This window comes from Haliaeetus albicilla, chromosome Z (assembly GCF_947461875.1).
Source record: "Haliaeetus albicilla chromosome Z, bHalAlb1.1, whole genome shotgun sequence".
NCBI classification, from domain to species: domain Eukaryota; kingdom Metazoa; phylum Chordata; class Aves; order Accipitriformes; family Accipitridae; genus Haliaeetus; species Haliaeetus albicilla.
In genome coordinates this window covers 27,406,690-27,433,553 of record NC_091516.1, presented here as the reverse complement: position 1 = coordinate 27,433,553, position 26,864 = coordinate 27,406,690, and the positions used below count along the sequence as shown (strand labels likewise).

The following is a 26,864-nucleotide window of genomic DNA, read 5'->3' as shown; positions in this document are numbered from 1 at the left end:
TGAACAACCCCAGCTCCCTCAGCCGCTCCTCATAAGACTTGTGCTCCAGGCCCCTCACCAGCTTCATTGCCCTTCTCTGGACACACTCCAGCACCTCAATGTCTTTCCTGTAGCGAGGGGCCCAAAACTGAACACAGGACTCGAGGTGCAGCCTCACCAGTGCCGAGTATAGGGCAACAATCACCTCCCTGCTCCTGCTGGCCACACTAGTTCTGATAAAGGCCAGGATGCTGTTGGCCTTCTTGGCCACCTGGGCACACTGCTGGCTCATATTCAGCCAGCTATTGACTAACCCTCCCAGGTCTTTTTCTGCCGGGCAGCTTTCCAGCCACTCTTCCCCAAGCCTGTAGCGCTGCATGGGGTTGTTGTGACCCAAGTGCAGGATCCAGCACTTGGCCTTGTTGAACCTCATACAATTGGCCTCGGCCCATTGATCCAGCCTGTCCAGATCTCTCTGTAGAGCCTGCCTGCCCTTGAGCAGATCAACCCTCCCTCCCAACTTGGTGTCATCTGCAAACTTACTGAGGGTGCACTTGATACCCTCATCCAGATCATTGATAAAGATATTAAACAGAACTGGCCCCAATACTGAGGCCTGGGGAACACCACTTGTGACTGGTTGCCAACTGAATTTAACTCCATTCACCACAACTTTTATTAACTATGTGATGATTATTGACTATGCCACGATTTTGGCTATTACTTCACAAGAATGGGAAATATTAATAGTCACAGTTTTTAATGCGTGTTTGAAACACCTTCTTGTTATGGTCAGTGTGAAATATGCATTAATGCCAAAAGTCCTCTTAATTCCAAAAATCACAGTATATTGTAACTAACTAGACTAGAATGCAAATACAGTATAAGTGGAAAATGAAAATAATATTGTTAAGTCCACCATTTGGACTTAGTTGATTTTTTTCAAGATTTATACAACCAAATTTTAAGTACAGGAAAGCAATATCTAAAAAATGAACAGAGTTGCTTCATACGTCTTTCATGAAACACAAAAGTAGCTTCACAAATATTGTGCATGCATGGATCCAACTGGCTTTTTGCTCTGGTCTTGCACATGTAACTCAGTTGACTGCATGTATAACCACCCAGTAAGAAGTTTAACTGGTATCAGATTATTGTCTGGTTTGTTTGTGTTGCAATGATGAACTTAGACCAATGCAGGCCAACAGAGTGAAAATCTGAGAAAAACAGATTATAAAGCAGTAACATTTAGGGGTGGTTTATAACAGTTCTGTAACCAGCACACACTGGAGTGGGGCAGTGTTGGGGAAGAAGGGATGAAGGGAGAAAGGAAACCTCAGCCACTGGCAAAGTAAGAAACAGGGAGGCATTCAGGAGAGTCAACAGTGTTAAACCTGCAGATCCCAATCACCAGCTTCGAAAAGCAATGTTTTGGTTTGTCCTGGAGAAAAAACTTAAATACTGATAACACTGTAGCTTGAAAGATTACTTGATGGACAGTCCAGGAGGCAGAGAGGGATAAGAAATACTATTTTTTGTAGAAAGCCTTGTAAAAAGACATTTCAAACAAATGAACAGAAGGCTTAGATTGAGAGTGTAAAATAAATCTTTTTATGACTTTCATTGTGGAAAGTTCCTTCTTGTTTTGGCTTAGCTTAATTTTATAGCAGAACATGGTTGTGGAGAACTTTTGTGTTCAGCTACAGATGCAAAATATGTTCATATCTGCTGTGGAGGATTTTTTATGGGTTAATGGTTATTTTCATATTATCCCCTTAAATTTCTAACCTCACTGTAAAAAACCCCTGCTATAATTTGAAATCTTCATATTCTGCAACATAACTGCACATAATTAGTGACTGAAAGCACAGGTTCTCTACAGCTCTGCAGGTTTTGATTTCAGTACTTTTTCATGAACAAGCCCCAGTGCTTGAATTACCTAGTGATAGAAGTGGTGGTAGAAGGTTTTCCTCTTAAGTCCAGAATGTCATATACTGACTTGGGAGACTGGTACACGTTCAGTTTATTGATTCTGGCTGCTTTTCTGGTAGTGCTCCAGCACTGACTGCTGAGTTTGAGAGGAAGCTGCCATCTGCTGTTAGGACTGCCTTATATCTCCTGACAGTGCAACAAGAGTTAAAATCCTCTTGGACACTGGTTTCCTGAAGCTGAAACTGTTTTCTCTGACTTATTTGAGAGGGCTGAAATTTAAGAGCAGATTTTTTTTGAGAATAAAAATGAAATAATGAGATGTGAGTGCTGAATCAGCAAATCTCTGAAGGACTTGAAGTGGCTTGGAAAATAAAGAAGGCCCAGTGAGTATCAAAGTTAGCTAAAGTACAGAAAGATCAGACTCCAAAATGCAGAATACAGATGTGATCCAGAAGCACAGAATTGAGAATAAGGGATCTAGAGCCTTAAAAAGACACTGACTTGTGTCCCTGAGGAACACTTTGAAGTGGTGAATAGGTGGGATGTGTGGCTGGGGTCGTGGCTGGGTATTTTATCTTTTTTATTGGAATCTTTACATGCCTTGTGCCAGAAGGAAAAGGAAAAAAAAAAAAAAAGAGTGATTGGATTGGGATTCATGTCATTGTGTGTAGCTTTTTGCTTCTGCCAACTTGTGACTTGGAAGGAGAAAACAGGTTCTCAGATGGTGGGAAAATGCATGCTGAACTCTTGGGGAGTTCAGGTGAACTGGCACTGGTCCTGATGCCTCACCAGCTGGGTTTAGGTGTGAACACTTGGAAGGTGAGAGTGCTCAGAGGGCTCTCAAAGAGAGAGAGCTCTCAAAGAGCAAAAGCTAAGTTCAGTAGCTCAATTTTGCACTGTCTTGGGAAGCACAGAAACAAAAGGCTGTTCGGAGCCTTGGTACTGAGAGCTAAAGAGATTGGTGTAGTGGTTGTCTAGTGGAGAAATGTTTTGATAGGTCTTCACATGATAGTATGAAGATCACCGTAAGCATTTGCAGTTACTAAAAATAGACAATATTTTTAAAGATGTTGAGATTTTTAACCATGAGTTAAGAGAAATTCTCATACAGCTTCTTCACACATAATTTTAATTCTCCTTTATCACAGCTACACCACTATTCTGGCAATGCCATTGTCAGAATTTGCAGTTTAACACAATTTTTTCGCTTGCACACATAAAATATGTGAGCAGAAGATATAAACATGATAATTAATTTCATTCTGTGAACTTATCTGTAGCACTTCTGGAGAGACATGCATCACAATTAACATTTTACCAACAGTCTACCTTTTCCCAAGTGCTTAGTGTAATACCTAATATAATATACAATGCTTTGCAGTCATCTAGTGTGAGGACAAAATAGTTATACTGTCTTGTGCATACACTCAGAGCTAAGAATTCTTACTCTACTTTCCAGTGTTTTAGATTAGACATTTAGCCTTTAGGGCACATTTTTTTCAATAGAGACACATACAAAAGTCATACTTATAAATGAAAATTAGGTGAAATGGAGAAAATATTCATATGCTCTTGATCTCATCTGTTTATTGTTTAATCCTTGGACATTATGCCTTTTTAAAACTATTTAAAAATCTTCCTTTCATATTTATATCACCAGGGTATTATTTAACTTCTGTAAATTCATAAGCAAAATTTTAGTCTTTCTGCGAGCATTGAAGCTACACTTCTGAGAAATGATTCTGAGAATGGTATAGTTAGAGGTGATATATGCAGAAATTCTGAGGAGTTGAACTAAATCTAGTCTTGACAAAGGTAGACACAGGGGAACCAAGGTTCTAGTGTATGCATATCTCCAAAATAAAAAAATGAAAATAGATTTCCCTTAGGTAGCTAGACAAAAATTTATATTAGCTGGAACCAGAAGGAATAACAGTTTGTGAGTGGCACAAATGGGCAGCAGCTGAACTGCAAAACAAAGTCACTGTGACCAAAAATATTTGGTAACATTAACTGGATGTAGGCAGATCTCAGAGCTCCAAATGCATTTGGATTAGAGCAAATGACTGAAGCTGCTTGTTCTGTTTTCACTACATATGATTAGTCTTCTGTGAAATAAAAAATCTCAGAGCTTTTCTTTCTAAACATTACTAAGGGAACAAGATTATATGAAACTATGATGAGTTAGAAGACATAAAAAATTACATTGCTATGGTAGAGACAAAAACAAATTTACCATAGCATCATCTACATCTCTCTTTTGCCCTCATTTTCCAGGGAAGCCCAGCTTTTTGTTGAAAAGTTTGAAGGTGCTCTTGGAAAAGGAAAAGGAAAAAAATTCTATGCATACAAAGTGATGATGACCAAGGTAAATTTATTATTTCACGAACTTCATGTAATGCAAACGGAGAGCCTTTTGCAGAGTATTGCTATATGCACCCATCTTCCAAAATAGAGTTCCTCATCTTTCTTTGCATTTTAACACTTTTATTTCCACTGGTCTCACATGAAAAGATTTCTAATGAAAGCTCACAGCTTGATTGAGTTGTCATCAAAACAAAAATCGACTGTTTTGCAAGACTTTGCAAGAGATTATCTTGTGAAAGTTAATTTCTCTTGGTGTGGACTGGGTTTTCTGTGGATCGAATCCAAAACTCAGTCCTTCCCTTCAGACAGCCCTCTGTGAAGGATCAAAAAGCGTCTTTTGCCCCACAGCAAAAATACTGTAGGCATCTCCACCGAGCCAAAATTCTAGGGATACGTATATGCTAGCAAGAAATATGGCTCTGTAGGATTGTGACTGAAAGGCCAAACAGTGGTTGCTGAGGACCTAACATCCACACAATATGTGTTCTGGCAGGTCTTTCTTTGGGCTAAGTCCTGTGTGGCCCCAAAGACTAAATACCCAGTAGCGGGGATGTGGATTAGTACATTCCTCAAGGACATCTTTTGACTTATTTTTTTGCTCTGACACTGCTTTACAGTGCAAATGTAGTGTGGTAAATTGGGATGGTTTGGGAGATTCACTTCAAAAGCACACTTTTGCCCCAAACTAAAATGCTGATGCAGAATGATGCTAAGAAAATTTGGCAGGACTCCTTGCTATGGCCAGGTTTACCCTTACTTAGACTGGATTTTCTGCAAGCAGTTGTGTAGTCACATCTCATAAACACTAATGTTTACAAAAAAATAATTAGGCTTTCAAACTCAACTGAGCACAGGAAGCTCAATTACAGAAGTTATAGTTATCCAATAGGTAAACTACTGGGTAGAGTAATTGTTATTAAATGACACAGCTTGAGCTCTAGATCTGAATTTTGAATAGCAAAGGAAATAACTAAATAAATTCTCAGAAACAATTGTAAAAAAAATTAATGGCATGAAAGGAAGGGATTTTTTAGTCATTCTTCCTGTGGAAGAAATAGGGACTTCACACAAAGCCAGTAGGAGACACATTCAGAACAAAGAGGAGAAGGTTCTTCATAAGCTAGTGCTTCTATTGCAGTGGGCTCTGCCAAAGGATACTGTGAATGATTGAGGGGTTACATTAGCTCAAGGGGAAACTGAGCATCTGGGCACTGAGATGATGGTGGTTTTTCTTAATCTTGACCCTTTTCAGAAATGGATGAAATTTCAAAGAGATTTTGAGAATTTTAAGACAGCCTGCATACCCTGGGAAATGAAAATTAAGGAGATTGAAAGTAAGTACTTATGGAAGGTAATAAAGAATAGTATCTAGTATCATATTCTTGATGCATGCCAAAATGGTAAATTACTTCTGATACTTTAGAAATACATGTCTGTATTCAATGTGTAGTATAAAACCAATGAGTATTTATTTTTCATTAATATTTATTGAGCTTGATATTATAGCTAGTTGAAAATATCCTTGAGTGTTAGTTATACTAGTTAGTTAGTTAGTTAGTTACAGATGAAAATCCTCAATACACAGGTAACAGGTCAGGAGCCAGTGTTTAAATTAATCCTAGAAAAGCAGAATTGGGATTTAGCTATTGCCTACCTTCAGTTTATTTTGTCTGTATTTATACTATAATTATTTCTGTGATGTTTTTGCATCATCTTGAGCCTTACTTAAGAGGTATTTCAGTGTTATTTCTCTCATTTTCAACTATGTAATACAACACAAAGAAAACAATACTGCTCTTGGATATCCCCTTATATTAGGCATAAATATAAACAAAACAGTGTAGTAAGTACTATGGGTATGTTTGAGAGTAGGTTTTGGGCACAAGTCAGTTTTATGTTTCAGTTCTAGTGATGAATTCAAACTGCAGCCCTTTCTTTGAAGGAAATTTGGCTTAACTGCATGGGTACCTGAGTGAGGCTCTGCCACTGATGAAATGCAGATGAAAGTGCAATGGAAACTGATTTTAGAGAAGTTGCCATTGGAAGAAGCTGTGGGTTGCAACAAAAGACAATAACCAGAACAGTAGAAGAACAGGAAAATGATGAATTGTGGAGTTTCAGACTGCAAAATAACCATTGAAGAGAACTTACATAATGTCCTTAAACATATGGTCTACAGACTGCTGAACAGATGATCTACTCACTTGAGGTGGAGTTTAGAAAGAAGCTGCTGCATATGTGTAGTTAAAATCAAACTCAGCAGCAAGATGCATGTGGTCTTTTATTGGTCGGTACACATAACAGACTTGGGGTTTCATGGGAGCAACATTTCTGCAAGCCTCTGTAAAGGACTAGTCCTGGCACAAGCTGTTCTGCTAGTAATAGCTTCCAACAGACACATTTCTTTCCTTATAAAATCAGAATGCAAAAAATAGAACAGGATAATTTTTCCAGTCCTGCCTTTATATCTATTTATTTTTTCTTTTGAAATGAGTAACTTTTTTTGCTGTCACCTGGAAGGTCCAAAAATCACATTGAGATAGTAGCTTTTTATAATCTCAGGAGGTAAAATTGTGAAGTTTACTCTTTTTCTATTATTTTTTGTTCTGTTCAGAGTATTGCTAAGGCAAGCTGCAGTTGCTTTTACTTGCAGAAACAATGCTCTGTCTGAATATTAGTAATTTAAGAAGTTAAACCACGGTTTGGTCCAGAACTTTGTAGTCTAGAATAAGGCTTGATTTTAAGGGAACAGCTCTGAAATATTGCTAAGGAAAATAATTTTAAGTCACAATATATTTGATTGTGGTTAATCCAAGCAGTAGCTTTTAGTCTGTACCTCATATTAGTGAATTTGTAGTACTAAGATCAAGGTCACCTTAATGATGACACTGCTAAAGATGCCAAGTCCCAGAAAAAAGGGGGTTTTAGACATTAAAAAAGTGGAAGTGAGGGAAATTGAAATGGAAAAAAGCTAGTCTGTGTATAATGGAAGAGTAGAGATTAAGACACATTGAGTTACAGAGACAAAAAGACTGCTGCTTCAACTTTTTCTAGAAACCTAGTTGTCATCTGAATTTATGTGTAGCTAGGACATGTACTACATTGGTCATATTGTATCAAGTTTAGTAAATGATAAAGAGTTATCCTCCATTTCTGTTCTGGCTGCGTCGCCTCCCAAGATCTTGCCCACCCCCAGCCTACTGGTGAGGGGGGCAAATGTTGGAGAGAACCTTGATGCTGTGCGAGCACTGCTCAGCCATAGCCAAAACACTGGTGTGTTATCAACACCTTTCTACCTACCAATACAGAGCACAGCACTATGAGGGCTGCTGTGGGGATAATTAACTCCATCTCAGCCAGACCCAATACAAACTTGCATGTGGCCACTGGATCCTTCAGTCCACCCAAAATACTGAGGAGTGTTTGAAGAAAGTGGTTGAACACTGGACTTGGACACCAGGATCAATATTTAAAAAGATACTGTTGTTGGACAGCATTGTTTGTGGTCCGTCCTTAGTGACATCAGCTCCCACAGGCTGCAGTTTCGTGTGGCAAAATATGATTGCATAAAGCAAATTGGAGGGAGCACTGTCTATGTGACAGTTCATTTTTTGAGAAGACAGTACAGTGACACAAGCAGCAAATTATTTAAGATTGTAACAGGTAAAGTAGGCTGTTTGGACCACTCCTGGAAATCTGATGATGCAAAATGTGCTTGCCCAGTTCTCCACCACAGAGTTGGGTCTGTACAACTGCTTTCCATGTCACTACATAGTTTAGTGTTTTTAAACTAATGTTTCTTTTGTGTAATTTTTCCACCAGAACACATGCATACACACAGGTAAGTATCTGGTATATTTAATTCACCAGTTAAACATGTTTGAAAATGAAATGTTCATGGGTAGCTTCTGCTCCTTCCAACAGACAAGATTATAGTCTGATGAACAGCCTTTTAGCCCCCCAAAACCTAGGGGTAAAACCTTTATATAATCCTCCATGGTCACTACTAATACTATGCTATGAGCTATTTTCTTTCCAAAGGCAGGCACTAAGCACAGAAGTGTAAGTATTAACAGGGTATAAGAAGATGTCATGCCAATAGCACCTAAAAGAGAGGCAAGAATTTACGAAATTTCAAGTTCTATTTGAATCTTGAGTGATCCTGGCTAAAAGAAGTTGTAAGCAGCAGGAGCATGAATGGAACAAAAGCCTGACACTTATGTGCAGAGTACTCTGTATAGGTAACCTCTTCATTTGGCTAAATACCTTTGTGTGAGGGAATAGTTTACGCCTGGCAAACCTTTACAGTTGTTAGCTTCCAACCAATTAAATTGTCAGCATAAGTCATGTCTGTGCTCTTATATGAAGATGATTTGCATTTTCTGATCTTAAAGTGAGATCTTTGTAAAAAAATCCCAAGCAAACAAGGCAGTAACTGTTTACAGTAGAAAATGGGGGAAGTAAATTTAATTTTCTGACTGCTGAGAAACACTGATGTTTATTCTTCAGTCCTTCTAAAAAACTGCATCTGAGCAACCTAGCATGACATCCAAAAGAACACACTTTCAGAGCACTAACGATTTTTGCCCTATAAATTAGAATTAATGCAGGACTACCATGATACCTACCTTAAAATCTAAAGGATCAACAAACCAAAGGAGATCAAGACATATATTAATAGAATGGCAAAAATCTGTCTTCTTTGTGATGCAGTTCAGGAGTTAACATGTAATAGAGGCTCTTTTTTAGAAAACCTGATGTTTATACTGTAGTGTTGTTACGTGTTGGTCCATTCTCGAAGCCAGGGTTGTACACAGATTGCAAATGAAAAGTGAATTAAGGTCCTGTATAGAGGTAAAAGATCAGTTAGGTAGTACTGGGGAAGATTTCTTTGACTCAAAAGAAAATACTGTACTGGTAAAACAATGTTAGATACATAGAAAGTTTTCTCTCACACAAACAGAAGAGGATAGGTAGCTGTGCCAGCCACTGCCAACTGATGCAGGAAACTTAATGGGAAAAGCAACATTGAAATAAACACACTTTATGAGAACAACAGAACTGCTAAATTCACATAAAGTCAATAGAAATAGTATAGTTTTGGCAAAAAAGAGGTCAAATGAAGAATGTGTTGGACTGGGGCAAGTGGCACACATGTGCCTGGCAGTGCTACCGAACTGAAAAGTTCCTTGGGTTATTACTTATACCCTAGAAAGACCTGGGAAGAAAGAGCTTCATACCGAACAAACTCTCTGGATCTGGACTTGTGCTGGTGTTCTTGGGAACTCCCAAGGTGTATCACAAGTTTTATCAAGCTTTTTTTGTTACCATAGTTTTGGCTTGATGGGAAAGTTTAAACAGACTTCAAGAAGATACTTTTGATAAACAAAGGGCTTCTTTAGGACAGGTTGGACTAATCTAAGGTGACCAGCTAATGTTATAGGTAAACCTAAGCGCTCTGGTCTGCTTTGAAAAACTAATTCTGATTTTATTTCAAGGCCACTTGTAGTTACCCAAGAACCTCCCTCACCACGTCAAGTCAGATAATTCAACAGTCACACTACTGTGCCTTAGATGTGCTATAAAAAGGTATAGGAAAAATAAATAAATATTATTAACTATTAATCATTATTAATATTGGCATGAGAAGCCACATCCCTGTTTTAAATTTTTCATACTGGGTCCTAAACTACAAACTTGTTTTAATGACACATTTAAACTTTATACAGAGATCATTTCTGATGGGCCTATGGACTGGCAGCAGGGGGTTGTTAATGTTTAGATACTAAAATTCTTGAAAGAGTTTTCCTTCCTGTGAAAATTATAATCAACAATGTCATTTAATAATAATAAATAAAAGAATAAAGAAATAAAGAGAGTAATAGAAAGAAGAAAAAAGGAAAGTATTAACTACATTTAAACCCTCCAAGAAAACTCATCTTCAATCTCTGCTTAGTTTCATAATGGTCCCTATTATAATAAATAGGGCCCTTCTTACCACAGCCCTCTTCAGTTGGGTCTGACTCTTCCCAGCCGCTAGCTATCTAGAAAGAACAGATATCAACATGAAGTGCTGGGCTTTCTCAGGTAGGCTCCCTGCTTCAAGATGAGAGTCCTTTCTAGCACAGGGAGCTCAGCTTCAGAATAACAGGCATCAAGCTCTGCTGTGCTGCATCCTTGTGATGGAAACAGGTGAATCTGCTGCTGGGGTTTTGATTTGAAGAGAGACAGAAGTTGATAAATATGTGAAGTATTTGTATTTAGAAAAGAGATTATTCTTTTCGTTATGGAATAGACATTCAGTAATATCTGTGCAACAAGACTTTATGGGAAAACACATTGCTGTGTTGCAACAGGGCTAACCTCCTCATTCCACTGCTGAAATTTACACTGTGCATGCCAATCTGCATGCCAATGCATAATATGGTAAGGCTGTGGATGTGGGAAAAGATGGCGAAGTCTACTTTAAAGTATTACTCTTTCCTTCATACCTGGAACATGTTGCACCCCAGAGTGGATTCAAGACGCTGGTGAAACTTGGACTGGTTTTGTTCACAGATGATGCAGGCTGTTTGTACCATTTTCCATGTTCCCTGTTGCCCCCCTGTTTGGACCTGCCCACTCTGGAAATGTGTTTAAGGGCATCCACAGCTAAATTATCCTCATCCCCAGCTAAGCTTTTTCACTTGAGATTGCTGTTCTTGCCTCATTGGTGAAAAGGAATGAAGCCCATGTACAGTCTGTGCATTGTGACTTGCAATAACTATACTGATGCATGTAATTCCAATACACTGCCTTAATGCAGATGTTCCAGATGGACGCATGGCAGTAATTTCATCAGGTTAACTGATACAAGAGCTATAACTCAATGCATGAAAAGAAGCCATTCCCAAAAGAATTGGGATATTAGGATTTGAGAAAAAAACCTGATGTGGTATGGAGAGGTCTAGAGTATCAAAAGTGTATTGAAATCAGAAATCTTCCTAATTTCCTGCACTTCATTTTTTTGAGTCCATAGCACCCCTGCAGGCTGTAGCTGGGTTGTAATTGGGTAATCAGCATATGACAGCCAGATTAACTAACTCAAAGTCTCTTGCTTTATGCCTCTACCTAGACTTCCCAGTATGTAGGTCACTAAGATTGGCCACTTCTTCATGAACAATTTCAAAATTTTGGTTCCACTCTGAACTGTGAATAAAGCAGATTTTGAAATGCTGAAATCCTTGACAGAAAGGTTTGTTCCTCCCTTTGCACAGGCCTGATAAAAACCTCTTACTAGTCAGTCTCTCTTTATACTCTGAGGTTACACCAGTTTAAGTGTATTACATTTTCTACTGATTTTGTTGTTATAGTAAATTCTGCATAAATATACGTCCCAAATAGCACCAGTCATGTTAATGTCATTTTACAGAATGGAAGAATCTAATACAAGGCTTGCAAAACAGTGTGGAAATACCAACGTAAACTCCTCTGAACAGAGAGATTTTCTTCTCATTATTTGCCATCAGGCTCCTTAACTAGACTGTGTGTGAAAAATCTGTTGAAAGGTCACTTTTTTTTCCTGTGACTGACTGGTAATGGAATTGAAATCTGGTATTCTGCAAACTTTGACAGACAGATGAGCATGACTGCCAGCCATCTTATATTCAGCAGAGCTGTGCTGCAGCAAGATGGGGTTGAATTTGGACTGTTATTTCTGTTTGGCCTTACTTGCAAACTGTTGGTCAAATCAGGCACTTAGTGCTCACTGCTTCCCCTGCAGCCTCCTCTTCTTCACACAGGTCTAGGTCAGGGGTCTAGAGTGAGTGGAGTCCAAGGTTTCATCTGTGCACCTGGTGATGGGACTGCCTCCACGCCTGGGTGCAGGTGGAACACATAAATAGCAAAGTAAGAGAAAGAAAAGGTACAAATACTTGCAGATCTTTTTGTTGTCCCCTGGTGAACAACTCTGGTGAGCACTCTGGCAACAGCACTTACAAGTATTTTGTGCCCTTGGAAAGACTATCCCCAAGGTGGGGGGGGGGGAGTAATTTGCTTTGAATCCTGCTGTTAGAGGATTTAATATTAGTAAATATCACAGCTTTTACATGACCCTAAATACTCTGTATAAATAATACTTTATTTTTTGTTTCTAGTTTATCTGCCAGGTCAGTGAACGTTAGTATGCAATCTAGAAAAAAGTTATTAGAATTATGGTAATAAAGAAAATGAAAAGCCTCCCCTGATTTTATTTATTTTAAATAAACTTTGAGCATCTTCATCTTAAGGTAAAATAACATAAGAGTACTAACTTATCTGCTCTTTTTTTCACATCTCATGTTTTCATAGGTCACTTTGGCTCATCAGTAGCATCTTATTTCATATTCTTGCGCTGGATGTATGGGATAAACATGATTCTCTTTGGACTGACCTTTGGACTTGTAATGGTGCCTGAGGTGGGAATCTTTTAAATTACCATTAAAAATTGTTATGTGAATTTCTGTCTTTTCAGTGAGATTTCATAGGACTGGACCTTTAAATAAATTTGTAATCTCTTTATGCTTCATTTAAAAGTAATAATGTATACTAAGGCTGTCAAAATGTGCTTTGATTGTGGACAGTTGTCTCTACAGAGAGGTGTCTTCAAATAGACACAACAGAAAAAAGTATATAGGCTTGTGTCCTGAAAATATTTGTCCATGGTCTGGGATGGTGCTAAACTTTTTTCTCCTGTGTAGAAAAGAAGGAGAGGAACTGAGACTAAGAAGCAACCAAGTGGAATATCTTGACTGAAATGTGCATTGCAATAGAAAGATACACTCCAGGCCTCTGAGGCACCATGAATCCTTTCCAGCTGCTTTAATACTCACATGCTGATAAGGCCCAACAGGGCTGTAAAGTCATGAGAGGGGACTCTCATGTTTTGCACTGTGTGCAGCATAACTGTTAATATTGCTGCTCAGAGAAGGTGTAATTCAGGTAGAAATCACTTCTGTGACATATAATATTTTTCTAGTTCCTTTGAGCCACCATATTGTCTTTCTAAAAAGAGGGCTTATATGGAATTAAAACTATTGTACCATCTCCTTGGTTTCACTATTCCACATCCTCTTACTTATCTTCTAGTAAGCAGATGGGAAACAGGTAGGAATTTCCAACAGCATCCTAGTACAGCATTTCAATAATATGACCCATCTTCCACTGAAGCCAAAACAGAGAAAATGCTCAAGAGTTTTCAGGTTAAAGCCTGGACAGGACCCTGTGAGGACATATACTGTGGCTGAACAAGCATCTCACCAACACCAGTGGGACTCTCAGAATCCAAAACCTGAATCCCTAGCATCTTCCCATACATTTCAATTAAAAACCCAATAAAATCCATAAAGCAAGAAAAATGAATGTTCTGGTCTTGTCTGTAAGACAAACACCACTAATCAGAGGAATTTGGACCTCTGTGTTGCCTTTGAATGTAGTTTGACAATCCATTGATACTAGCGGAACATCACTTTAAATTTAGAAAACACCATAAATGCATACTTTAAGCATAGTTTCAATCATTAATGTGAGAAGCGATCAAAAGAATTGGAGAAGTAGGTCATCCTCACTAAGGAGTTCAGGAGCGTAAAAGAAGTCTTCCTAAGAAATGACAGATCACTGTCCCTTCCCTTTGTTGGTATTTTGCTTTAAAATGTAAATTGCTCTCATTTTTTTGGTTCCAGGCTTTGATGGGAAAGCCATATGGCTCTTTACCTAGAAAAACTGTCCCAAGAGCTGAAGAAGCAAGTGCTATGAACTTTGCTACTCTCTGGGATTTTAGTGTAAGTGCATAAACTTGCAATATTGTATTTTCACATGACTATTTGATTATTATGGGCTTTTATTTCATTATTTAATATTCAGAAATTTTATATGAAATATTTCAGGAGGAAATGGCAATAGAATTAATTTACATATATTTTTCAAAGTTGTGAGTATAGATATTTCCTTCAGACAAAACATATAATGAAGCTCAATGTCCACATGCACTTTCAGTATATGTAGCAATCCAAAGACACATGGGAAAAAGTCTCAAAGCTCGATTCAGATCCCTGGGCACTGACTTTCCATTTCTTATGGGCAAATTTGGTCCTCTGTTTTTATATGATTATGGTTCCAAATTTGAGGATGTAGTGTGAATTAGAAAAAAGAAAAGAAATTCCAATAATGTGCTCTGTAGGCTTTTTCTAAAAGAAAGAATTCTATCTTTAGTTTTTCTTAGTCTTATAGAATATGCAGATATTTTAGCTGTATTGAGAAGCATGTCTTAATTCTTTACCGTTGATGTGATGCCCAGTCTATCCTGTGGATATATACCTCCTGTGCTGACAAGCTAACAGTATATGTCATACTGCTTTTTCTTCCTGAAAACAACAGTTTTATCTAATTTTGCATGTGGCAAGTCTCTATAGTCGGCCTCTTTATATAAAGATGATACAACTTTGCATAAAGTCAGCTGATTATAAATTTGGTATTACAATATGTTGCTTAGAAGGCTGTTAGGTTTCTCTACGGCATGCAGTCAATGTCATCAAAAGGTATTCTTCACCTGTGAAAGGGTGCAACGATCTAGTTAAGGTTTTCCTTCAGATTAATCAAAGCAGCATCCATTGAACTAAGTGTGATTTCTCCCTAAATCTCCTGCACTCTTTCCCTTCTGTAAGAAGTACCAAGACTTTTAAAGAGTTATGAATACACGTATGTTTTAGCACTTGAGTTGTTTTAGCAACAGCAAACATGAATATGATGTCGAAAGCAGACCCATTTCTTGGAAAAATAAACTCAGGTGCAGGTTCCTCCAGTTTACAGTTCAGACTCTCCAGCTGTCTGCAGAATGACTCATCTAAAGTGGCCTCTCCATGTAGCTTTGGACCATTTGAGGTCTTATTCCAGCTGTACCAGTGGGGAGAACAGTGCAGGCTGTGAAGCTCTACACAGGCAATCCCTGGAGGGGCACAGGCAGATTTTCATACCTGTCCCTTTTCCAACAGGAGGCCAGCTCTGATCTCTCCTGAAAAAAACATGAAAAGGGTACAGCATCTATGCTTCTCATTAATATTGCCATTTTTTAGTATGGTTAAGGGGAGGAGAGACCCCTAATCTTGTGACTTGCAGATCTCAAACAGGATCCCTTGGTTTGTGGCTTAATACCTTCACGTGGAGACTCAGATGATGCCAGATTTTGGTCCTTTTTTTAGCTTCCCTAGCTCTATTTTCAATCTTCAGCTATCAGTGGAGGAAGAATCATGTTGTAAGATGACAGAACATCAGAAAAAACTTGGCTGGATATACCCATTTTCTCATTTATAAGCAAATCTTTCAGGTTTATTAACTATAGACAACCAAATTAAAAGAAAATAATAAAATAATAGGTAGAAATTACAATGTTTGTCTTTTGACTATAAAGGTATGCAAAGTGAACAGATTACTTCTTTATTTTGCCACATAAAGTGATGGACCCTCTTTGGATACAAAAGGATAGAAAGATCTTTCTAAAAGGCCACGCATATAACATTTTGCAATGACGGCTGCATAAAATGACATTATGTCTGGTTCATCAGGACTTGTGTATTTGAGTGACAGTAAGAATACATCTAGACATGTAGCTGGGAAGTTAGATCATGACATTACAAAATAAGAAATTAAAATATCCGTGAGATACCAGAGAAAAAGGAATCATATTAACTTGGATATTTTGTAAAAAGAGTAGAGACTGGAAGAGCTTTACACAGCAAATGGGAATAAGGTTTAAAGAGAAACATATCTGAGAAAAGATGAATGAAGACAGATGGTGGAAAGAGAGAGGAAGTTTATAATAACTGTCAGAAACAGGATCAGACAGCTCTGAAGAAGAAAATATCATAAATAAGAGAGTAGCAGTTAACACAAGGAGCAAATGCAAAGGTAATAAACACAGAATAGGGCAGTGAAAGAGATGGATCCCGTGAAATACTGAGGGGAAAAAAAAAATTTCTTGAGATGTGTCAGATTGACAAATACTCCCTGAAGACAATATCATCTTTAATTAAGCAGCACAGGAAATAGTACCCTTCATCTGCTAGCAGTTCTTGTATGCTACCAAGTAAGTTACAAAGAAATGAACCCACATGTGCAAACATTATTTCATCCTAAAAAAAGCCCCAAACCCCACCAATCTTTAAGACAGTAAAGAAAAGATGAGCTCAACATATCTTTTGCTTTTTTTGTGCTTAAAATTGTACTCATTTTACTGACATGGCAAAGAGAAACAGTTTTGGATTTTGATGTATTTTAATTGGAATTCAGTTTTAACGTTGTATATTTCACAGTTCAGATATTAATTCAAACTTTAAAAAAATCGGACTCTCAAGGGCCATTGCGGTAAAGCATTTGACCAATATTCTTATCTCACCCCTCTTTTATGTTAGGCTCAGAAAGGAGTGAGAGAGATCTTCCATGCATGCTTACCTTTACACAGCTAAAGATATTCAAGTCTCACAGTGAAATGCAGTAGGCAAACCCCAGGGAACAACATACTGAATGACATGCAGTGGAGGAATTATCTCTGACTTTGCAGAACACAGTGACTTAAAAAGCATTTTAATAATCTGAGGGATCCAAAAGGCTCTCCAGAACTGTGCTAGGCTGTATTGAAACCTGGGCTAAGACAGAGTTATAGGATGCTTTAATGAGCAAAAGGATGCAAAAGACATACTATTGAATTTGAATGTGTCCTGACTGCTATAGATGTTTTACTAGTAATTAGTTATAAATGTGTTCTATAACAATAATTCCCTTATCAGAGAAGAACATACTATTATCTGTTATGTCTAGGCACATCTCTCAAACCTAGTCTGATAGGAGGAAAAATGAGATATGCTGATTACCAAAGCAAGACAGTTTGAATAATACTTCTGTTTATCATATATTAATATTTCATTTTCATCTTAGAATTGTGAATTAGGTTTTCCAGATAACACCATGACTCATTTCATATCTAATGAGGGCTAAAATAAGTTAAGTGCATGTTTTGCAATAATATATAAGAAAGATATTATTTATTTTAAGTAAAATGAGCAAATGAAAAGCAGAAGGCAAGTAAATGGCTTTTTTAATTCACAAACCCCTCAGCTTACTGTACTAGTGTCAAAATAATGCATGGTCTAACCACTAATTACATGGTCAAATACTCTGTATTTGACTTGAAGTCATTACACCCAGCTGGAGGTTTGCCACTGCTGTGCATGTGCTGAGTTCTCCTTGCAAAGGCTCTGGATACAGTCTTCTTCTAGGAAGCAAGTTCTTGCTCTAACCTGATGATTATCAGGAAGTTTTAGGTATTTGAATCATTTTAGATACCAGCAATTGCTTACATTTAATAATGTACCATTGAATTATTTCAAAAAATCAGCAATCCAACCCATAGAAGAGAGGGTAATTCTCATTAAGATTTTTAGAAGAGGAGATATACTTTGAATTGCTGAGAAGGAAAGTACACTTACATTGCACTTTTTATAGCCTTGGAGTCTAAGCATTAAAAAACACTGCATACTGAATAATCATCCATAAAATGCAGTTAACTATTGGTTAATCTATATAGAATGATCACCCAATGAACAGCAGACAACATTGCTAGACAGAGAAGGTGTATGAAAATTTTATATCAAATAGGCTATGCAAATAAATTTTAGAAACATGAAAATTAGGTTAAGAATCTGGCATTTTATCTGCAAGTAATTTGTAAAACAGATTTTGTAAAATGAAATGGTTTTTCTTTACAAGAAGTATGTAGATGAAAAATTTTGACTCATTAAATCGTAGATGTTGTGCCCATGAAGAGTTTTAAATATAAAAGATTTGAAAGTTGACATGAAATATTTAGGTCTTTCTAAATGAAAGGAGAGATTTTCCATCCTGTGATATTTATTATAGTGATGCTTACAGCTGTTTTGAATGCATTGAAATGAATGTTTCTGTACATTGTTACTGGTACAATTTCTGAACATGTGCATATTTAACAGATGTGACATTATAATTTTTGCTGAATTTACAGGGCTTTGCACAGTATTCTGTACTCTTTTATGGTTATTACAATAACCAGAGGACAATTGGATGGCTCAAGTTCAGGATGCCTCTTTCATATTTCCTTGTCGGAGTTGGGACTATTGGCTACAGCTTTATGATTGTCATTCGAACGTGAGTTTTCCTTGGCTCTGGAGTACAGTACATTCAGAAAGGCAGATAATTCCTCTCCTGACCACTGAGACTATCTTTTTAAAAATATGATTATTGTAAGGGCAGGACAATGCTAGATCAAGTGCAAGGTCAAAGTCAGGCAAGATTCCTTCAGCCTGTATTTATTTATCTACTGTTCTGCACCAGCAGCTGCGTTGCAGTGCAGTGGAAATGGGAAAAAATCCTTACTGAAATAACGTAACGCTTCCCTGCTGCAACTTCAAAATGAAAAATGTATGCATAAAGTAAGGAACAGAGCTGTCAGCCCATCTTTTCATAATACTCTGCATCTAGCAGAATGTCAGCTAACATCCAGGAAATTCAATTGTTCTACCTTTAATGATACCTTATGTGAGTTAAATTCTTCTGTGAAAGAAGAAGACAAAGAAAGAAACATGGCAAATAATTCTGTGTGTAGCTCACAGTCAGCAGTAAATGATCCTCAGCAAGACTATAGTGGTTAGGTCACATTTGTACAGTGGTGTAGAGGAAAGAATTAATGCTACTGGCCATAGCAAGGGTTTAATATTCTGTGGAACACAAAATAATCTCCAGCAGTGTGAAAACTATGCTTACTACAATGTTAAGAACATAACATTTAAGCAGTAGGAAGCACAGGGCTCAGTGAAACAGGGTTTATGCAGTTCAGCTGGTGATATAGTAGCCTTTTGCCTTTCAAATTCTGGACTTGAATTTTGTCTTAGGGTCAGAATTTAAATGAAATAAAATTATTATTCACAATTATTAAACACAGTTATAAAACTGTTATTCACAATAATTCACTGTTGGAATAAGCTGTGATAATTCTGATAGTTTCTAAGGACATCAGCCACCAATGAATATAATCTTTAATACTCTTGACTGAAGCAAGGTGACTACCTACCACAATACAGCTAGCTATATTGGTAGCTTTAAAAGATCCCTACAGTGAATGAGTGCATGAGCACTAGATTAGTTCATGTTCTGTTTTTCAAATATTACATGGTTTCCTGCATAGGGCAAGAAGCATTTCAAAAGAAAAAAAAAGCCTTCAGATACATATATGTATTTCTGGAGAAGGAACAAACTACTGCAATAAAAAAGTAATTGGTTTAGCTTGAAAATATATTTTAAAATATTTTTTGATAATGTAGCTGTGAAGATTAGAAAAGTCTTAGTATCAGACAATTGTATTTCAGTGACTGACACCCAGAACAAAAACAAAACAACAAAAAAAATCCTTCTAGAAGAAAATGCCTGTGGCCCAAACAGAAGAATATCCTTGAGGAAAAAATACTTTGTACATGTTGACCTCCTATCAAGCCACATGACACTAATGCTGATCAATATTTTGATAACCTTATGAGCAGCTCTTGCAGTCTTCTGCTCTTTGCTGTTTCTCCAAAAAGCAATACAGTGGGCACAGCAACTAAAAGAAGTGCAACAGGAGGTGCAACAATTTTTCTTCTTTTGACTGAGATCTGGAAAAGGGAATGTCTACGTGAAAGAGGTAGTGAGGATTATAAGCATTATTATTTTATTTAGGGAAGTATTTAGATTTAGGGCTCCTCTCTACAGGTCTTCCAGTCCATAACATAAAATGGAAACATTTCTGGTCTCAAAGAAATTATATCTCAGCCACAAGACTGTTCACTATTTCATTAGGAATCCTTGAGAAGGAATTATCTTAGTCTAGAAAACAGCATCAGGGCAGATCCTACTAAGAACCTTCCATGATCTCTGTTCCTTCTGTATATATAGAAGGAAAAACAAAAAAATCCAACCCTGGTATTGGTTTATGACAGGTCAGAAGAATTTTCTGTATTATTTACTTACTATTCTCTTCTTAGATTTGAGAGTGTGTATTTTACTGAACTGTTAAAGATGTGGTATGTAGAACGTATTGACACTAATAACATAACTCTGCTGCATTAGTGAGCTTTAAAATAGGTGTTGCCTTTCCCTGACCAAGAAATCAATACAATACTGAAGGCTAAATGGTTTTTACCCTACCAATATACACCATCCTGGTGCTTAATGGTTTGAATTAAGTAATAGTATGCAGAAGCAAGACCACTATTATTACAAAAATGACAACACTTTGAAATAGAGACATTACTAGTCAAGATTAAGTCAGATCACCGAAGAAATAATTTGATGTTTCTGGATACTGTTAGAAATCTTGTTTATAAGTGCATAAGAAATGAAAAGGAAGATAGAAAGCTGTATTAGTGATACTTTTCTATGGCATAACCAGGGTTTGTTTTGGCTTTTGTTGTTGGTTATTTGGTTATTTTAGAACTCTTTTTTTCTCTTTGTGAAGTCTCTAATAAAATCTACTGCAGGTCAGGATGCTCTGCAGCTTTCTATTTGGGAGATCTTCTTGATATTGTTTACCCATAGAGTTTCTTCTCCAGCAGAGTTTCTCTGAGATGTTAATGAAATAAATTCATTCTTTCTCATCAAAATGTGTGTTGTGAGCTCATAAATTGTCTAAATATGAAAATCTCCATCTTCCTCTCTTGTTTCAGACTGAGCTTTCCAGATTTAGTATAGCATGACTGACTGTAATAATAATATAGGTTTTTTTCAGAACAATGTTAGAATTTAGGAACAATTTAAAAATCATGCTTACATAGCAGAACTAGTTCTAATGAGGTCTTCCTGTGTCTTTCTGGCTTTTGTAGAATGGCAAGGAATGCAAATGAAGAAGGTGGTGGGGATGATACTAGTTTTAATTTCAGCTGGAAAATGTTTACAAGCTGGGACTACCTGATTGGCAATCCTGAGACAGCAGATAATAAGTTTGCCTCCATCACAACAAGCTTTAAGGTAAAATAGAGCTCACTAAGGAGAGGTAACCTGATTTGTCTTTCACACTGCTATGAATCAAATGGAACTCCAAGGTCAAGTATTAGCTGTGCTTGGGGCCTAGAAACTTAAAATAAATTGGCAGCTCTATATTCTTTTGAGTCTGGGACTTTCTGCCTTGCCATCCTAACTTTTTCCTTTTGATTGTGCAAGAAAAAGCATTAATGACATCTTTTTGTGTCCTTTGTGACTGCACTACTAGTTTTAGAAAAATTATTCTACTATAAAAATAATCTTTTCCCTTTTCTCATCTCTGATGGCTTCCAGTTTCTATGGTGCTTGTCTGAAAAACTTATTTTTAAAATGCTGGTGACATTTTGCCAACCTCATGTTATCATCTTCTCTTGCTACACTGAAGACATATCATAAGATAAAGCAATAGGATCATCTATAAAGGGCTATTCATCATGTCAGAAGACTTGGCCTCATAATTTTGAGTGTAAACTCATTTTTCAGTAAGAAAAATGTTACTTACCTTGCTTAATATGAAGTTTTTATTTTTTAATTAATTACAGAATGTAGCCCAGTTTGCAAGGAAATACAAGGTGTTCTTAGGCCTCTTTTCAGTTTATAGGGTATGTTGATTTCAAGAGTTGTTGTATGAGGAATCTGGGCAGGACACAAAATGCACTGCTGTGAAAAGAGTGAAGGGGATATATTGTATCTGTTGAACGTTAAAGAGTGTGTTTCCACAATGGGGTCACTGGGACATGCCAGTGCAGCATGTAAAGGAAAACCTAATTTTCAATGTAGTAATGTACAGGGAATACACTGGCAAAGTGTTGCCACATGATGAACAAGATGCTAGTCTTGCAGTCACACTGACAATATGTAGGATGGGAGCTGGAGGACCAAGCACTAGCTGCGGCATCCAATCACACACAACACCCTTCCTTTCTACAGTGGTGATATAGCCAATATACCATCTCAGCCAGCCTACCATCCCAACTGCAGGCATAAAAGATAACTACACTCAAAGTCAGTAGAAAGAAAAGGTCCAAGGAAAACAAATATTGAAGAAATACTGACTGAAAGCACTGAAACTGTGTGAAGTTTCCCTGCCTGCCTACTAAGGCCAGTTGCTGAAAGCTATTGGGAGAGGAACACAAATCATTTGAGACAGAGAGTGAATTTTGAGAAATAAACTCATGAAGCTTTACAGTGATCTCTGCAAATGAACAAGGAACCTCAGTGAGAAAGTGTGAATCTTGGCTTGGGTGATGTCATGGGAGTTTTGCTCAAGAGCTGCTGCAATCTCCTTTCATTTATGTAACAAACCCAAGTTGTAAGAAAAGCAGAGCCATGTAGAGTAATTATCACAGTGCTGGAGCTCAGCTTCCCCTCTGGGCAACTCATCTCTATACCAAAGTGAGAAGCTGTAACCGAACTCTCTTTTCACGAGGACGCATCAGAGCAAAGCCCTTTCTGCTGTCAAAAGTGGGAGCTGGAGATTATAGCTACACCAGACCCTTAGGACTTATCAGTCCTGGCCAAGGTTAATTGTGGGACAAACATTTTATTCTGCAGTCTGAAGCTGTGCACTGTTTGCCTTTTCTGGGATTCCTACAACTAAACTGTCTTTTCATTCCTTCTGAACTGCTGACTTTCAGAATAAAACCTTTTACCTTTTTCTCACAAATGCACATTTTTAAAGTATGACAGTTCTTTTTCTGGCAGCTAATCACACATCTATCCTGCTGGGTCACTCAGCCTCAGAGCACCTTGCAAGCTGACAGAAAATGCTGGGTTTTTTTTGGCACACGAGTGCAGATGTAACGAGACTCAGTGAGGACACACTCCATAGAAGCAAAGTGAACTCTGGGGAGTCAAAATCTCAGGGTCCACGAGGCTCCAAAACAGATTTTATGAGACAATTTAAAGTCTTCTCAAAACATGATGACCAGGTGTCCATTCACATCTTCATAATTTATTTAACTGACTTCTAACAACTGGGGAAGCAAGGTGGAGTCTTGACCATTAAAGTACTCATAATATTATTTTCTTTCTAACAAGTGCAGGAAGCTATCGTGGAGGAGCAGGAGAGCCGAAAAGAGGAAAATATTCACTTGACTCGATTCCTGAGGGTTCTTGCTAACTTCTTAGCCCTATGCACACTTGCTGGAAGTGGCTACCTCATCTTTTTTGTTGTCAGAAGATCCCAGAAATTTGCCCTGGAAGGTCTGGAGAACTACGGGTGGTGGGAAAGAAATGAAGTTCGTGCTATCACATTTCTAAAATAGATGTGGTTTGAAACTATGTTTCTCTACTCTGCATGTTGCCTTTTTTTCCTGAGAATTTAAATACTCTGAGTGTGGGTGGTAAAAGTCTAACAAAAGAATTGTTCTTGTGTCTCTGCTTCCTGCTTCATTAAAATGATTGTTCCTTGGTTGGTTCTTTCAAATGTCCCTTTGTATTTAGTTTTCATCTGAGGCCTTTACCTTTCCTCCTCTGTGCTCTTAAGACTGTTTTCCAGCCATTCTGTGGACTCACAAGATCTCTTCAAGGGGCCTGCTCTCCTATTGCTTTCCTCCTGGGACTGGCTGAAGCAAAGTGACCGGTGTGTGAGCATATTCAAAGTTGTATGGGGCCTCACGGATACGACTCTGCAGTGTAGCAACAGGGTGAAAATCATGCCTTCCTGATCCAGCTGCCCAGTCCAATACCATTTTTTTGTGCTTAATCTGCTTCCTTCTAGAGCAGATGCAGCCCTGGCTGATAGAGGTATATAGTGATAGTGATTGTGTTTGCTGTAATAGTGTGCAGTAAGCACCTGAAGTCAGTGTTGCTATATGAAAACCTGGGCAGGTTTGACTTTCTTAGTGAAGATGCTGCTGTATATGTTGTAAAACTAGCTGTTTGTTACTTAAAGCTCATCTTCTGAGCTGGAGTGTGAAGTAGATACCTGATTTAAGGTAAGGCAAAAAGATGCTAGCCTCAAAAAGCTTCTGGGATGGTCAATCCCTAATTTTCAGCACCAAAACCTGACTGAGAAAGTAACACAAAAAACTCCAGCAATCAACCTCTGGAATCCAGAGAAATGGGTCTGTAGAGATTGGGTTAAGTTACTTATAAAATGTTATTATATTTTGATCTGATGAGAAAGAAAATTTGTGTACAAAGCTGCTTAGATTAAAGCAACATGAGCTTTAATTGTGGTAACAGACTAGCAGATGAAGACAGTTCAGGAGGAATTCAGCTTCCTCTCAGCTGAAAGGTGTGGTAACAGATTTGTACTAACAAGAACTGTGCTACCGAAAGCTGTTACATTAGCTTATGCTGCAACCTGGAAAGTAGTTAAACATATGCATGTTTACATTCATTGTTTTACTTTTGTTTGCTTTACAACAATAAACTGGTAAGCAGACTCTGTATCACAGAACTAAGATCTGGAGCAAGTCTGTCTCTAAAGGAGAGTGGATAAAGCAACATTGCCATTATTTGGTAAAAGAATTTTTCTTATTGACAAGTAATGAACATATTTGTGAGGCACAAAATGTTGCCCTTGATTGGATATTAACATTTAGTTACATAAATATATTTGGCTTCTATGTAATAGCCATTTAAACATTTTTCTTATTTTCTAGATCAAGCTCTCTTATGTTTTTATCAATAATAACTGAATTGAGATTTTGATTGGAAGAAAACCCCATAAACACTTAATGTACTACTTAGAGTAAATGAAAGTGCAGCTTTTATATACAATTCAAGCAACAGTATGTAAAAATCGACATTCTTCATAAAAATATTAAGCTCCTTTTGTAAGAAATTTCTTTTCATCACAGTGAATGTATTAAGGGATTAAAAAATTATTACATGTAGTTATGGTGTCCTTGGAGCAACCTGAAGTAAATACATTTTATATCATCTGTTCCTGAAGTTCACAGCCTAATGAAGTGGCACTAGTGACTTTGTGGACAAGACCTTTTTCTGACTATCCTCCCCTGTCATAGCGTTGTAAATTTTTAAACTCCCTCTCCATATTGGCAGTACCTAGTTCTGTCAGATCACAGTTCAGACAAAGCTGTCTAGTGTGTCATGTAAAGCAGGAAATTAGTGGAAACAGGCAGACTAGGACTGTTAAGGGATTTCATCAGCGTTTGCATTGCTCCTCATACATGGCTGTGGCCTGGTGGTTGTTCATGGATGACTGATGGTTCTGCATCATGTGACAATTTCCCCATGACTGTGGAAATTTTGGTAAAATGGAGAATAATGCCACTGATTCCCCTGTTAAAGTTCTGAAATTGGATGAAAATTGCTGAACAAAATTTACTTTTCTTATTTGACAGGAGATAGTTTGCAGAGCTATATAGTAGTATGAACATCTCTCTGGTACCGAGGTACCATGTTTTCTCAAATATATTCCTGTACTGTTTAAAAATAAAGGTACTTAAAGCAGAGAAAACTTATGAGGAGACAGACTGATTTCTTTGAGACAGAATCATTAACAACATTTGGGCAAAGAGGAGATAAGTTTTACCCATATTTTTTTTTTTTCCCCAGGAACAAAAAAGTATAGTTTTAACATTTCAGGTCTTGCAAGCTGAAACAACCCCATAGGTCTTTTGCGAAAAACATCCTGCTATTTAGTTTAATGTTGCTAGTAGTGGCTATGGAGTACATTTATACGGAAGTTATTAAGCCATGTTGTCAATGCTCTGTTTAATTTTAGAAATCATCAGGCAACTTTTATTAGTATGAAATACAATTTTTAATTCTAATTTCTTTTTAAAAAATGAAACTGCATTTACTGGAAAAACAGGTCTTTATCAGTCCTTTCTGCAGCAGATGCTAGACAAATCTATGACTATTGCAATAATTTTTAGTGGAAGATATGATATATTTCAGTTAGACTACTTACACTTGATGAACTTATCATTTAACCAACAAGGGGTCAGTGTTCAATATTTAATGTTGTGTTGGCAGAGTTTAATATGCCAGGGGGGCTAGTGTTTAGATGTGATTGCAGTGACAGGATTTCTTACCAGATTCATAGCAGCTGGAAAAGCTTGTGTAAGCAGTAATTTTCTAGCTTTCAGAGTGTAATGCGGAAACTTAGTATGTGGAGTAGTTAATGTCACAGAGAGATAAAAATCTGTGTTTTGAACCAGAGTTTTAGTAATTATTGGGTGCCTCTTGATCGTTGTTGCTTTCTTAGGCAAAATTCTGTCTCAGTAGGGCAGAGAGGACTTTTGAGATTCACTCAGTGGGTAGTGAATATAAGACCACATTGGTTATCAGCCATGACTCCACCATGTATGCATGCTGGCATGCTGCCCCTCTTCTGGCATATCGTTCTACAATTTGTAAGTCAACACAAAACAGTGAAATTGTCACTGATAAAACAGGGGAAGAAAATCAGCTCCAGCACCTGAGCTTCAAGTTAACAAGAAGTCCAGAATATAAATCAGCTCCTTTCTGAAATCAGACTAGATTAAAGTGGCTGAAATTCAATGGACTGTTCAAAGGGTGATTCAATGGACAATGGCAAAATCCTTCACAAGAAA

At 37.5% G+C, this 26,864-nt stretch overlaps 1 protein-coding gene across 1 annotated transcript in view; it reads left to right on the top strand.

Annotated features, from left to right (window-relative positions):
• The window catches only part of TMC1 (transmembrane channel like 1), a 72,673-nt gene that overhangs the window by 24,469 nt on the left and 21,340 nt on the right, over positions 1 to 26,864 (top strand). The window contains exons 5-11 of the mRNA XM_069776075.1: positions 4,189 to 4,279; positions 5,531 to 5,612; positions 12,607 to 12,713; positions 13,977 to 14,075; positions 18,326 to 18,468; positions 21,174 to 21,318; positions 23,376 to 23,570. Of these exons, the coding sequence (XP_069632176.1) occupies positions 4,189 to 4,279; positions 5,531 to 5,612; positions 12,607 to 12,713; positions 13,977 to 14,075; positions 18,326 to 18,468; positions 21,174 to 21,318; positions 23,376 to 23,570 (862 nt within the window). The remainder of the gene's footprint in view (positions 1 to 4,188; positions 4,280 to 5,530; positions 5,613 to 12,606; positions 12,714 to 13,976; positions 14,076 to 18,325; positions 18,469 to 21,173; positions 21,319 to 23,375; positions 23,571 to 26,864) is intronic.